Source organism: Perna viridis, chromosome 4 (assembly GCF_037379345.1).
Source record: "Perna viridis isolate PV_CMFRI_1.1 ecotype Kerala chromosome 4, ASM3737934v1, whole genome shotgun sequence".
In the NCBI taxonomy this organism is placed as follows: domain Eukaryota; kingdom Metazoa; phylum Mollusca; class Bivalvia; order Mytilida; family Mytilidae; genus Perna; species Perna viridis.
Window position 1 is genome coordinate 29,746,908 of NC_142448.1, and position 16,136 is coordinate 29,763,043.

Consider the following 16,136-nt stretch of genomic DNA (forward strand, 5'->3'; position numbering starts at 1 on the left):
TTAAGAAATAACATCATTATAATTGTCTCACGAAGTCTGAATAACCATGTCTTCTGAGGCTTAGGTTTTTAATCTAGTTTGAAATTTAGTTCTTACAAGGGAGGTGTTCTTGTTTCGTGGAAACAATTCTTTTCAAGATGAGATTATATGGAAAGTATATGACTCCATCTTTATAACAGTTATATCCTTCATATATTACCATAGAACATTATTGTCTTGTCTGTAGAGGATGTTCTTAGATTTTTGTATAGAAAAGAATTCCCAAGATTGCTAACTGATACTGAATGATAGTGTCACCATTAGTTGAATAACTTGTATGCAAACAAACATGCTGAGATATCACATGTTATCAAATTGGTTTCATTGTGAACTAAAGCAATTACCATTTAAGTCCTCTGCCACAGAGTTTTTGGTAGCTGTTCATTTGCAGAATTTTTCAATATTTGGTAGGATTTGAAGACTTGTAGATAGTCATACTATACCATCATTTAGGTTGGACAATTTTTATATGAGTTATGGGACTTTTTTTCCACATTTCTTATTGATTATCTTCCTTTATGCAGTACAACTAAAGACTGCTTTGCTACTGCTTGTTGGATTTCTTCTGTATTTAGTAGGATTTTATTTTTTGTTACCAAGTGTAAATGTGCATATTTTATCCATATAAACTTTATCCCAAAATAATTTTTCAATCACAAACCTTTGTATAACATCAAAATTTAAGTAATTTGATATCAGCATGACATGCATAATATATTTAACCAAGTGACCACATATTTATTCAAATCACAGATATAAGATTACAACATGAAGTTTTGATCAAGGAAAACAAGTGCTCTTTCATCTGTGATTTTTGAACTCTTCTTACTTTTAACACAAATTTTGTGTATGCCTTGTTAAATTGTATGAATTCCTCAGATCCAACAATATTGGCTGGATATCTGTAATTATTGTTACATGTAAAGGTTGGGGAAAATATGATCTGTAGTGTTCTAGAAGAGCCATTGACATTATGTAAGTTACAGCAATTGATAATTAACAGATTTTGTAATTACATTAAGCTTTGATTGAAGTGTTTGTATTTGTAGTAGAATGCCTCTTCATCATCAGTGAACCAATTGGTATAAATATTAATCAAGGTATAATTAAAGCATGTCGTGATTAACAGTCAGTAGACTTGCTACAAGTCTAAACAGTCAGATTCTTCAATTGAAAATTTAATGATGCAAACAACAGTTTTTCCAAGACATGCATGAGGTTATGATTTATTATCTTAGCATATTCAGCTTCTTTCATTGCAGAATACCTTGTTGGGAGTTTTTTTTATGAACTGAAGATATTTATACATTATTACTTGTTTACCATTTTCCAAATTGGCAGGTGTTTCTAGACAATCAGACGGTTCTTACGCTACCAGTGAATCTGGTCCATGCTCCCATGTTTTAGGGGAATCTTTTTGAATTTAGTACCCTGTAAAATCAGATGATTGCTCTCTCAGTGTTTTGGTGGTGATTTCCATTGACTGTTAGAATCAGTATTATTTTCACAAAATTAACTTTTTCTTTATCTAATACTTGCTAATATAAAAGGCAACAACCATTTGATTTACTTTGGCCAGCGGTGTGTTTTTTTTAAATAGTTTGTTTCCAAATTTTTTATTAGAGAAATAAATAGTTTGTTTTCAGCTATGTCAAAATATAATTGTCTTTTTACTCTCAGCTTCTACTAACATTAACCGTATATTTGAAGAAAAAAACTGTTTTCAACTAGTCATGAAAAAAAATAAATTAGAGATACAAAAACATATTTTCTAGCCCCGTTCTGTTAAGAACTGACTTTAGCATGTCATGTTGGAGTCACACTGGTATAGTACAATATACAAAAAAAATAATATAATTATCAATACATGTACCAGTAATCATACTTGTATTGTTTACTATAACAATAGGACCTGAATTGATTCAACTCGATTTAAATATTGTGTAGAAGCTGGATATCTATGATATCTTTATCTCCCAAGTACCAAAGTTGGTTAGTTATAATTAGAATAGTGGACATATGATAGACCCTTGAAACTTCATTACTTCATATAAGGTTATCTATTGTAGTACAAATTGATTTCTTTCTTAATGAAATAGAAATCCAGAACAAATAATTGAATTTTTCTCTCTTGGAATATTTGATAGGATTTATGCTATGTAAACATTCTGTATTCAGAAAATAGTTGAAAATTGAGTCTGAATATTGTCCTTTAGAAGAGTAAGATCTATATGATTAAAGAATCTCTCAAAATTCATGTCAATGTGAAGTACTTAACTATTTATTGGGAAGTTAAGTATCTCTTCCATGTAGTGGGGTGAAATTTATGATACCAGCAGTGTGGGTGGATTGTATGGTATACCAGTAGTGGGGATGAACTGTATGATACAAGCAGTGTTATACTAGCAGTTTCGGTAAATTGTGTGATAATAGCAGTTGGAAGGATTGTGTGATACTAGCATTGTGGGTGGATTGTGTGATACCAGCAGTGTTGTTGGATTGTGTGATATCTGCAGTGTTGGTGGATTGTGTGATATCTGCAGTGATATGAACAGTGTGGGTGGACTGTGTAATACCAGCAGAGTTGGTGGATTGTCTGATATCTGCAGTGTTGGTGGATTGTGTGATATTTGCAGTGATATGAGCAGTGTGGGTGGATTGTGTGATACCAGCAGTATTGGTGGATTGTGTGATATCTGCAGTGTTGGTGGATTGTGTGATATCTGCAGTGATATGAGCAGTGTGGGTGGATTGTGTCATAACAGCAGTGTTGGTGGATTGTGTGATATCTGCAGTGATATGAGCAGTGTGGCTGGACTGTGTGATACCAGCAGTATTGGTGGATTGTCTGATATCTGCAGTGTTGGTGGATTGTGTGATATCTGCAGTGATATGAGCAGTGTGGGTGGACTGTGTGATACCAGCAGTGTTGGTGGATTGTGTGATATTTGAGTGAAATGAGCAGTGTGGGTGGATTGTGTGATACCAGCAATGTGGGTGGATTGTGTGATATCTGCAGTGTTATTGGATTGTATGATATGAGCAGTGTGGGTGGATTATGTGATATCTGCAGTGTTGGTGGATTGTGTGATATTTAAGTGAAATGAGCAGTGTGGGTGGATTGTGTGATACCAGCAATGTGGGTGGATTGTGTGATATCTGCAGTGTTATTGGATTGTATGATATGAGCTGTGTGGGTGGATTGTGTGATATCTGCAGTGTTGGTGGATTGTGTGATATCTGCAGTGATATGAGCAGTGTGGGTGGATTGTGTGATACCAGCAGTGTTGGTGGATTCTGTTATATCTGCAGTGTTGGTGGATTGTGTGATATATGCAGTGATATGAGCAGTGTAGGTGGATTGTGTGATACCAGCAGTGTTGGTGGATTCTGTGATATCTGCAGTGTTGGTGGATTGTGTGATATCTGCAGTGATATGAGCAGTGTGGGTGGATTGTGTGATATCTGCAGTGTTGGTGGATTGTGTGATATCTGCAGTGATATGAGCAGTGTGGGTGGATTGTGTGATACCAGCAGTGTTGGTGGATTGTGTGATATCTGCAGTGTTGGTGGATTGTGTGATATGAGCAGTGTGGGTGGAATGTGTGATACCAGCAGTGTTGGTGATGATAGCAAGAGTGTGGCCAGATGGTATGGTATACTGGCAGTGTGGTTGGATTGTGTGATACTTGCAGTGTGGGTTGATTATGTGATACAAGCAGTATGATGGATTTTGTGATATCTGCAGTGTTGGTGGATTGTGTGGGTGGATTGCATGCTACCAGCAGTGAGGGTAGACTGCATGCTAACAGTAGTGTGGGTGATGATACCAACAGTGTGGCCAGATTGTATGGTATCTGCAGTGTTGGTGGATTGTATGATCAAACCACAAAAATCAATATTTTCCAGAAGGGGTGTCTAACCTCAGAACCCTCTGTACCACTGTACCAAAATGAATTTGCATGCACTGTCATCCTAGACATGGTACAGGAAGTTGATATCAGAGACAACCAAAATCACTTAGGTCTCACTAACCACTTCTGGGTCAAATGGCCACCTCCTATGTAGTACCAAAAACACACTGAACCTAGACCTATGCATTGTTTGTGCATTATTTGTGTGTATTCTGATTAAAAGTAATCAAAATAAAGCTGAGAATGTGTACTTTAAAACCATATATTTAATTTACTGCAAAAGTGTATGAATATTGTTTACATGAGTGAGTAATTTGCCTTCATGCTGTCAGTTAGCAGAAAAGGTAAAACTGTGGATTTTCAGTATTATTTATTCAAGTAAATTTTGTGAATAATTTCTACTACAATCATCATACCATTAGCATAATGATTTTGAAAGCCTTATTTTCCCAGCTTCACAATGGTATGCAACTTTAAACATCATTTGTCCTCGGAATTCACAGTGAAACTTTGGAAATTACATGTAAAGTAACAGAAACATTAGAAGTGGTTAGTGAGAACTAAATTATGGCATATTTCAGAGAAATACATACTTTGAGGAAAATTGCCTTTCCTGGTCATTATTTCCATTTTCTCATAAAATCAGTATAGTAATATTGGTAATCTGGCTATATTTTACGAGGTGTATTGTACAGGGTATTTTAAAAAACAACATAGCAACAAGATTTTTATCAGTAAAACTGACTCATAACTTGACATCATCCCTGAAATATATAACGTCACTGCTTGGGATATTCAAAGTACTCAAACTGTCATACAGCACAGACTAAGAATCACACAGTGATGAAATAGGTATGATATTAATTGTTGTTATCTCTCCCTTTTTCACAATGATCAACTACTACAACTTCTTGAATTATCATAGATATCAAAATGGTATGACAAGTTACCTAAAATTGTCATTTTTAGTAATTTAAGAAAAATATTACTGAGGGGCATGATATAAAAATGGCCATTTCTTTGTAGTCCCATGTCTGACTTTGATAGTTTTGGTCTTATTAGACTTGCAATACCACAACCTTTCATAAAATGTAAAAAAAAGAAAAACATAAAACATCATAAAATATTTTTACAACATATGCTTCATCTTTATTAAACAACACACTAAATTTTCAATCAATTCATCCACTGGAAGATCTTTGTGGCAAAAAATTTCTCTATCATTCCATATAGTGAAGAATGGCGAAGTCCCACAGAACAGTAAGTTCATATTGGACAGAGCCCAAAATCACTTACAATGTATGACCCATCTATATTAAGATACTTACTGAATTGGAAATCTTTATGGAGCAGAGATAACCATGACAAATTTCGGACAGATGGATGGAATGATGAGAAGACGTGGTGATTCCATTATACTACCCTTTCATTGAGTGGGGTTATAATTAGCTTTTTTAGTGACTTAGAGAAGGTCAACTAATGACCAACCTGAGTACAATAAAATGATCTATTTGGAAAAGGATTTACAAGGATCAACTGTTTAATTCCATGATATTATTTCATGTTTTAATCAGAAATACAGCAATAACTCTCGTCTTTTTTTTTGTATTATCCAAATCAGGCTAAAACAGATCATTGCCCTGTCAGATTACAGTTAACTAGATTAACAACAATTCCACGGTTTATTTGTTTCCATTAAAGTAAAGTACTGAAGTCCATACATTATTCCACGCTATACTTAAGTGAGTCATTAATAAGCCCACATTTGACGTTAGGCTTTAATATGGGATGGAATCTGACTGATGACATTGTTGATGAGTAAATGTCAGTGTTGTTATGTACTTGGAAAAGGTCGAAAGGGGTCAAATATTGACTCACTGAAACTTAAGTACCACAGCAGTAGAACACATACAAGACTGAAGAGCGCCACATAAAAATATTCTCAATATCACTAGAATATTTTGAGACTCCTTTTAACTGATATAAATCCATACAAAAGTAAACAATTTCTAAGTTGCCAATAAATAATACATACAGCCTTATTTGTAATTCCTCTTGTCAATAAATCTTATGAACAAGGTAATTTTAACGAAGTATGGAAAAGGAGTAAAGTGACTAGAGCTGTTCAGAACATGCCATGCCAACCACATTTGAGCTAGATTTCATAAAATACCTAATTTGAGTTTTTTTCTCAAATTTTTCCTCCACTCAAACATTGATGAATCATGCATGAGTGTTACAAATCATAGCTTATAAAGTCTGAGAATGTTCTTTCATGGTTACTCAAATCAAAGACTTAGAAATTCATTTAAGAAGTTTTTCAGACTAAAGCGACTTTTCAAGTTTTGTGGCACTAGGACATGATTCCTTAAATTCCATTAGATCTGAAAAAAAATGGAAGATATTTTTCAGAAATATGTAACTGGGAAAACAATATCATCTTAGTTTAGGTCATTTCTATTCTTACAACACCTCATATGGACATTGAAATATACCCACCTATTAAATAACTGAAATAAATAATACTGTAAATGTACTAATTTTTACTATTTTCATAGTGGACAGAAAACAGTGTAAAATAGTACACACGAAATTGATTTTTTAACACTACATAAAGCTAATCATTATTTTGAAACTGTGAAAGTTGATACCCGCAAATATGTTCACTTGACAGAATCCACGAAAATTAGCAACCACGTAAATAAATATGTTTACAGTATATTAGAGGAAATATCCAAATTCTCAAAATATGAGGTTACAAAAAGAGAAAGATTTTCAAGCTGACTTGTAAATAAGTTTGTATGTAATAAAGTACAATAATAAAAATTCCCAAGAGTAACTGAATGGGTCATAGCAAATGCACTAGAGGGTACTATTAAGGCATCAATCATTTTTATACTGATGGGGGTGGGGCTGGAATCTTTTTAAAAAAAAATAGCTATTCTCAATAGGAGCAACAAAAAAATGTTTATCCAGCCATGGACAGAAAAAAATATTATGATTTAATATTCCCCTCTCACCTAACAATATAGATTTTTAAATAAAAAAACTAACTACAGTTGCTGCTAAAAAAATTAAATATTTTTGTACTTGCACAAAAATAATTCTATCTCAAAATAAAATTCCCAGGCAACCCCCCAACTTGAGAAAAAAATGGTCTGTGCCTTAGCCTTTAAGAGTAGGCAATCTTACTGAAGTAAACTAAATCAGAAATAAAAAAAAAAAAAAATTAGAAGACACGTGATTACATACAATACTTATGTCCAACAGAGAACAAGAAAACCACAAAATAAATATTCACCAGCCAACTGCAGGGAATAAACTATATGTATTTTCAAATCAGTTTATGGCATGACATGTACAGTTGCTTGTACTATTGTACTATTGTACTATACGATATATTTTTTTCTCAAGATAACAGACCAATCGTTGCATTAATCCACTTCATCGAATTCCTTTCCAATTTGTCTCATCAAAAATTGACTTTTTTCCTAAATTACTGGTCTTTTGTTTACATTTCATTAACACTTTGCAGTACATAGTTAGATCTAATAGCTTTCGATTATCTTTATTTTTTGTAATTTATTGATAAATAATGAAATAAAGTAATGAAATTCTAGGGTTTTGTTGTTGGAACTGTGAATGTCGTTATCATTTAATTACTTATCATCCTGTATGACAATGAACACTAGAGAAGGGATTCCAATAGCTGATCAATTCCAAACGATGTCAATAAACTGATGTGAAAGACATAGTAGTAACATGAATATAATACAAAACAAAAAAAACTGTCATTTCACTAGTCATAAATTTTCACTAACAAACGGTAAAAACATTCATAATTTATTTTGCTCAACTGATATTAAAACTCATTTACGTCACAGCTAAATGATGGATCGAATAGTAATATTGAGACAACTCGGCTGATGGAACTTTCTCCTCACTAAATTTGCCAGATGTAAGGCAAAGCTGAATCTAGGGACCATAATAGAACACAATATCAATTCCATATCCATCATATCAGTTCATGGATGGATTTCAGCTCCTCTTTTGACAAGGGATTAAGATTGAATCCTTTAATGTCATCTTTTTTCTCCATGTCATATAATTTACTGACTTTTGGTTTGAGTTCTCGTCTTAATGTGTTTATCTTATCATCAAGTTCTTCAAAGTCTGAAAATAGAAAGTAAAATAATTATTCATCTCCTTTGATAGCTGCAGACTATTTTTCTAGAAAGATACATCCAATTTCAATTTGAATTGGTGTCCTAGGGACATGAAATATTAATTACCATTAGTTGTGACGGCAGTATTGCTGTTTGTATCAGAACCAGTTACGTAATTTCTGCAATCAAATGTATACAAAGACTAGACAGATTCCAGATAGACTAAGCTAAATTTGGAAATATAATCTTTTCCTTTACTTTATGAATGTTTTTAGTAATTGATATAGGCCTTTTTCGAAACTACCTCATTCTTTCTTTTATCATTGGGAAAATATGCATCAATTCTTAAATCTGGATCTTTGGAATAACTGTTACAAACCTTTGAATTTGTAGTAAAAATGATTAATTTTATAGCTGATATAAAAAAATAAGTCTTATAATTTAGACAATTTATCACTGTTAATTGAAACACCATAACCTATAGACATCCATTTGGGAAATTTCTTATCTTATTAGGGCCTATTGACAAATTCTTTTTGGGGAAACAGTCATATTTTGGAGGCAATTTAATGCAGATAAAATCACTGTTGGTTTAGATGGTCTTTCAATACAGCTAGTGTTACAACTTATGATTAAATACCTACAATTGTTTTGATACACATGGAAAGCTGAATTGTGCACTTTTGTAATTTAATATTCTACAAATTCTTTTGAATCATCCCAACATTCCACAATTTCGAACTTTATTGAACTCTAGGTGTTTTTAAGATTTTTTCAAAATGATGATGGATTTTCGGTTCAAACTGCTTGTCTATCAAGTACATTATAGATTCAAAATGCTGTTAGTACTGTTTTTTTGGGGTTTTTTTTTTTGTGAAAATTATACCATGAACAAAATTTAAATGATTCCATGATAATAAATAAAATTATAATCATACATATGCATTTCCCATACTATTTAGAACTAATTTTCCTAATATGTATAAAATGAATGTCAATCAATTACTTATTTCTGGAAAAAAACTGTATTGATAGTTAAACAGTCTCCAACTGTACACACATTTACAAATTTGGTTCTGTTCCATCTTTTTTCCCAATTTTTTTTAAACCTGTCCAAAAGTTATCACATTCAAAAGTATTTTAACAAAGTGTTATCCTACACTGTAATTATACTCAAATGGAACTAATTTCAGCTAAGAAAATACTTTCCTTGATCAACATATTAAGCTAAGAGAGTGAAATAATAGACATATTTGGCCTTGAGATCAAACAGCTAGGTCACGAGAAGCTCTTCATGGTATATAATATAGTGATCCATGGTGTCACATTTAAACAGCCAAAGATCTAAGACTTATTAACAGACAAAAATAGGTAAGGAATGTATAGCTTAAAATTTACATAGAGATGAACTATATGTCATAGGTTTTATGTAGGTCATCATGGTACATACAATCATATGCCAAAAAATCTAAAGCCTAGGCAGACAGAAAGTTCATAAATAAGCAAGGACATATTACCTGAAAACAGGCACCAAAGTTCTAGTTCTAAATGCACAGTAATATTCAGCATATCAAAGAAACTCAAGGTTTTTTATGAAATCAAATAAAATTTAATTTTGGCCATCTACATTAATGAAAACATAAAAAAAATCCACACAAAACATTCAGCATATCAAAAAGGTTTACACATTGGAGGATACAGAGAATGGTGCAATGGGTTGGCACCACCATTTTTATTGAAAATTGGACAAATATGGCAAAGAATGCCCTAGCACCCCTTTATCTGAGGAACCACAGCTGGCGCCCCTTCTTTTCAAAGGCTCCACCCCTGTTACATGTAACAAGAATTAAAGTAAACCCAACTGAATAAGTAAGAAAATTAAGAAAATTAAGAAAAAGAAAATTTTCACATTGCTTGTTTTAGACCAAAATCAGCCTTGAGCTTCCTTGTGTGGTATGGGACATTGGGGTACACTTTCATACAGATCTATTCACTGATACTCAAGTTACTGTACAAAACCCTAGTATCTACAAAGCAAGCACCATACTATTATACAACAACAAACATTTTTGTGGGTACAAACAGCTTGTCTTTCCTAAAATTAAAAAGGAACCTGAGATATTTAGATATTACAGGTCTCTGATCAAATACAATTATTTTTACCATCCTTAAGCATGAAGTAAGGCTTTAAATTACAATTTGTCTATAACTTTCATTCCTTCAATGTTAATTTGAATCCCTGGTTAAGATTCACTATAGAAATAGTAGCATAATAATTCATCTGGAATTAAATGGAGTTTGTCCATTGAAAAATTAAGAAAATTGAGACCTAACCATGAAATTCCATTAAACTCATTACAAAGCAGTATGTTAATTGCCATGCCATTAGGTTTCACTACATTACTTTACATCATTCTCAGAAAAAATGAAGATTTCAATTGAAACCAATTACCACTCTACTATACGAGGAAACTCCTACTGTTATATATCATATTTCTTTATTTAAAATTCAAACATGCTGTTCAGTAACAAAAGATTTAAAAAAAAACATTTAAAACAATGAAAATACATTGTTCCAGGGACAACTTATTCCAATGTTAGATAGATGAATATTCTAAGATAAAGAAAAAAATGAAATTAAAGAATCCTAGTAAGCATGCTCGCAATACCCCTACACTTTCACATTTGTATTGTTCAGAATAAATTAGTCCCAATACCCCAAAACCAATCCAAGTTTAAATAGCTACTGTCTGTTCACCAAAGTTTGAAAGTTTTGTTTGTTTGTTTGTTGGGGTTTACCGTCCGAGAAGCAATATTTCAGCTATATTCAGACAATGAACATGAAATTGATGATAAAATGAACATGAAATGATGATGAAATGAAAAAGGGATGGGACACAAGCACAATAGGGTCGACAAATTTTGATTGCCACTGGAAATAGGGAGAGATGGGTAGGGTCGGGCAATTTAGCCTCCTGTGGCGGAGCCCTATAGTTCCTACTCCGGGAAAATACCGCAGTAGGGTTCTTTAAAGTGTGAGGAACGTGCCATCTTTCCCAACACTGTGCTCCACTATGGTTTGCGGTCAGGTTTTCCGTATTATAGCCTGACAACCCCAGCATGTAACACGCCAGGGGTACCCCATTCCACCACCTGGGGCACACATCCCAGTTGCTCTGTGGGCAGAGTGCCCTAGCCCCGGCTAGGGTTCTGAGCACTATTTAGTCGCCTTTTACGACAAGCTTAGTGCTGCTGCAGGCCTATTCTTTTAATACCCGGACCTGCACGGGGCCCAAAGTTTGAAAGAAATTGATAATAATATGGAGGTGTTATCCATATGACAACATGTTAAGACTGACAGACAAATAGCCTAATGGACAGAAAGATCAAAAGCATTATACATACGGTTTTTTAAAAAAAACAAACAAATTAACAAACAAAAGTGAAGTACAAAATTCAGACCCACATAACTAAGGTATGTGAGAACTTTCTGACTTTGTAGTAGTGATCATTCTCATCAAAGTATTCAATATAAAATGAAGTGGAAATAGGGAATGTGATTTAGAAGCAACAACCCATTCAAACCGTGAATAAAAGCCAAAGGCAGTCTATTGGCCATCAGCAAATGCTGAGAAATTTCCCACACCTTGTTCAAACAATAAGATGAATAGAAAACCCTTTCCTTGTTATATGTTAAAAAGGGAAAGCTAACTCTTTTTTGGTTTAGATAAAAATCTGAAATGTTTTAACATCTTGGTTTTAAAGGGTATTTTTTTATGGATGATATCAAGCTTGAATAATTCTATAAATTGGATTTTTTTTTCTTCTCTTGAAGCCTCAGTAGCAAATCCAATTTATGAATTATGCTTTATCCACTTTAAGGGTAATTCAATATGTATGCCGGAAATTACAGAACCATATTCAGACCAATTTGGACAGGATTGCCTGGTGTACACTTGATTTGGAAGAATACAGATGTGAAATGTGAGCTAATAGTCAGAACTTAATTTCCTTACTGTATTATAAATTATATGACACACTTGTCCCTCAAATTAACCTTGATATATATAAATCACAATGTGTAAAGTGAAGCTGATGTTGATGTTATTGGAGATATCTATTAAAATCAATCATGTTATTTTGAAAACATTGGTACTTGTAGCTTCAGAGGAATTGAAATTAAAAGTCGTTCCAACAGAAGCTCTGATGGCCAATGGCAACCATCTTATAGAGGATAGATTCATTCTCCGACCCCATTTTTAATACAATTGGCCAAGTATACTTTAAAGGTTGAGTCAACACTCACTCCAGGAACCACCTCAGCTACATAAAAAGTGAATAGCTTGTTGATTCCAAAGTTATAAACAATCTAATAAACTTTTAAAACATAGGCATATGTAGTTTCAAAGTGCTTAAACTTAGTAAATCAAAAGCTAAAATAGCCACTAACCCATGTTTGTTTGATCAAGTAATACCAAAAATAGATAAAGGTGCATCTAAACATTATACCTGTAGTGGCTGTAAGTACTTACAAAAATTGTATGAAGGACACAATGTCATAAACTCAATGGAGCCTATGGTCAGGTGAGCTAATAAGAAATTTATGAGGAATATTTATCATTACACAGTGTTGCAAAGCACATCTTTTTCTCATTTTCAACAAACCGATATTAGCACATAGACTATACTAATGGGTGCAATCTCATTAGAAGTAAAGAAACAAGACAATCAGAACTAAATCTAATCAGTATTCTGTCTGTGCTGACAAGGATGGTCAATTAAAGCAATAATCTCTGTTGTTATAAATAATAACAATGATACCTGTCTCTACCGAACACCATTTGGTTTATAGAATATGTTCTGTTTAGACAGGTGTTAAATTTAACATCTAAATTGATATGAAGGGACTTCAAAAAAGTGTTTGTTTTAGACAGGTTTATTTAGGGTTCAGCTAAGACATGTTTCATTATATAGGGCAAATATTCCAAATCATATGTCTGGCTGAAGTTTTTATTCTGTAATCAGTATCCTACTGCAATACTGAGCAACACAATCTGATATCTTATAAACACCATTGCAGAGAAAGATAAAATAAATTATGAAGACACCAAACCAATCTTCATTCATCTAAGGGGTTTGTATATATATAGTGAGACATATACAACACACAAACAAGGCCTGAAACAACATGCAACAGAAAAAGGGCAAATGAAAATATACACGAGCAACCCACACACTTTTTTATATCCCGACAATACACCAGGTAGGGTAAGCTATATAACAAAGCTCAAATGAAACATTTACAGAGTAAAAATAGTAAAACAGCACAATCAGTAACAAGTGGCATTTAAAGGGAAATAACTCTTTCAAGGGTAATAACTCCAACAATGATTCTTTTGAAAATTTTGTGACTTATTCATGATGATAATTTCATTAATTGAAATTTGTTTTTTTCCATTATGGTTTTTAAAATTGAAGTAAAAAAAAGCAAAAATCATGACAGCAATAATTCTTGTTCATTGTCTTAATGTTACACTTCATCCAAATGGAAGATACTGTCGAACACTTTAAGCTAAGGAAAGAAAATAAAATTTATTTTTTCACGTGTTTTGTACAGTTATAGAAATGTAAGATGAAATTAATAGCTTCCCTCTGTTTCTAAAAATAGAAATGTTTTATGCTTGATTGTCATTTAGCAAACACTATATCTTAAGTAGATAACCAAAAGATGTTTGTGACCAACAAAATCCAGTTACAATTGATTTCAGTGATTGCAGAAATAATTCAAAATAAAAGTTAATGTTTGTGCAGATGACACTGAATGCAAATTATGTGGCAACAGCTCATGTGCTTCTTTGGTCAATATTGAACTACAAAATTAAAAAATAACATAGTTGTTTGCATTGTCTACTAAGTATACCCTACTGATATTGGACAGCAACATTAAAACAATAAAAGAACCATCTATATAAAGCTAATATCTAAATTTTAAATCGATCTGTCCAGTAGAAGTGAATTTTTGTGACAAAATTTTCTAGATCATTCCATAAAGTGAAAATGGGAAAACCCTATGAAACAGGAAGTTGATACTTGGCAGCAACCAAAATTGCTTACAATTTATGCCCCTTTTACATAAAGATGCCACACACCAAATCTGAAATAAAGTCATCCATGGTAGTCAAGATAATTGTGACAAAATTTGGATGGGATGGACAAGGTTATTCGAATATACCACCCACTCATTCAGTTAGGGTATAAAAAAAATCAATAAAGACATTTTATTACAAGTTAACCTTACATAGCCTTTTGTCAAAGTAATGTACAAATAATTTACATAGACTAATTTACAGGTTCTGAAAGGTTCAATGACTGCTTTTTTGTATGCATAACACAAATGACCTTGAACAAAAGCTGATTAATCACAACCTAATGAAGTTCTACTAAACACATGTATAAACTGATTTACACTCTAATAAAAAAAACTGGTACCTGGTAAAACTATAACATGACCATTATAAAACAATACATCTAAGTACCAAAATAAAATGACAAACCACAGCAAAAATCAAAACATAATGAATGCCTATTAAAATCACATAGTAACTGACTTGAACTGTCAGAATAGGACATCTATCTATCTATATCATATTTCAATCAAAAATACAGATTTTTTATTTGCACATGAACAATCAACATTCCATAGTGGTTTGTAAAAGTTACTTAAGCATATGATTATTAAGCAATATATGTAAGTAAAATCTGAACTGGAATAACAGCCTTTCTAAGGAGATAAGGGACATAACTCTTACAAATCATTTGAATGTTTGCATTCAATATTTTACATCAATCTCATATAAGCATCAAAGAAACTTGGATTGATTTCATTCTGCTCAAATGAAAGCATCAGGTAACTTAGATTGGTTTTATTCTGCTTCAAATGAAAACTTGATAGGCTTTGGTGAAATTGAATATGATCCAAACATATCACTGATTTCAAGAGTTATGTCCCTTACCCTACGTCTACCTCCTTAAAACTTATGCTGAAAACCCTAGTAAAAGTTCACCAGAATAATGATTATCTTGTATTTATAATTCAAAGGATCATTACAGAAGAAGCTGATACACTATTACCAGGGTGGTAAATGCTGGTACTTTAAACTACAGTCAAATATGCTAAGAGAACATTTATTAAACCTAGGGTGTTCATTTAAGTTTCACATGATGTTACCAGCTGGCATGAATGTTTGTCACACTTATACAGGTTAGAATAGGGTAAATTTCATTGTCTAGAATTCACGTCCTGTCAAATGGTAAGGGGTCTGTATTTACTAAGTACAGTGTCAAATATAACAGAAAATCTACCATATAACTGGCATATTTTTCACACTTCATGTGAGTGAAACAAAGGTGTAATGTACAGTCTGCCTGGAGCTACTGTATCACTCCACCTATATAATCAAGTCTTTAAGTCTTCAGAATGTTTCACCTCAATGATCAAGAGGTTAATTAAGTTCCTTTGTTATAGTTCAATAGATGATATTTTTCAGCAAAGTAGGGGTAAATGTTTATCATAATTTACACTACTGTGAAAGTATTATTGTTCATGGGGTACTAATTTTCATGGTTTTCATGGGTATGCCTAACCACAAAATTTAGTTCCAAACGAAAAGGCAAATCCCATTGATGTTCATACTGAAAACCTCAAAAATACAAATTTAAGAATCCACAAACTTGTGTTTCTTCCCTAATTCACGAAAATGGGTATCCACGAATTAAAGTAATTTCACAGTTTTCTTGTTCAATAAGGTCACAAGTCTAAGTAGGAGCATGCAAGAAACAGGTTGCAAAAAAATTGACATTTTCCTAAGCTAAATTTAACAGATGATATTTTGCAGCAAAGTAGTGGTATATCATAGTTATTGACAATTTTCATTCAATAAAATCAGAAGTAAAAGAATGGAATAGGAGCATGTAAGGGATAAGCTGCAATACAATTCTCCTATGCTACAAATTGTTC

General features: G+C 32.8%; 1 protein-coding gene across 2 annotated transcripts in view; it reads right to left on the reverse strand.

Moving 5' to 3' along the window:
* Positions 1 to 7,780: 7,780 nt before the first annotated feature.
* The window catches only part of LOC148619681 (p53 and DNA damage-regulated protein 1-like), a 41,198-nt gene continuing 32,842 nt past the window's right edge, over positions 7,781 to 16,136 (reverse strand). For both annotated transcript variants that reach the window (XM_088579844.1, XM_088579843.1), the window contains exon 4: positions 7,781 to 8,126. In XM_088579844.1, coding sequence (XP_088435970.1) covers positions 7,969 to 8,126 — 158 coding nt within the window. In that variant the 3' untranslated portion in view covers positions 7,781 to 7,968. The remainder of the gene's footprint in view (positions 8,127 to 16,136) is intronic.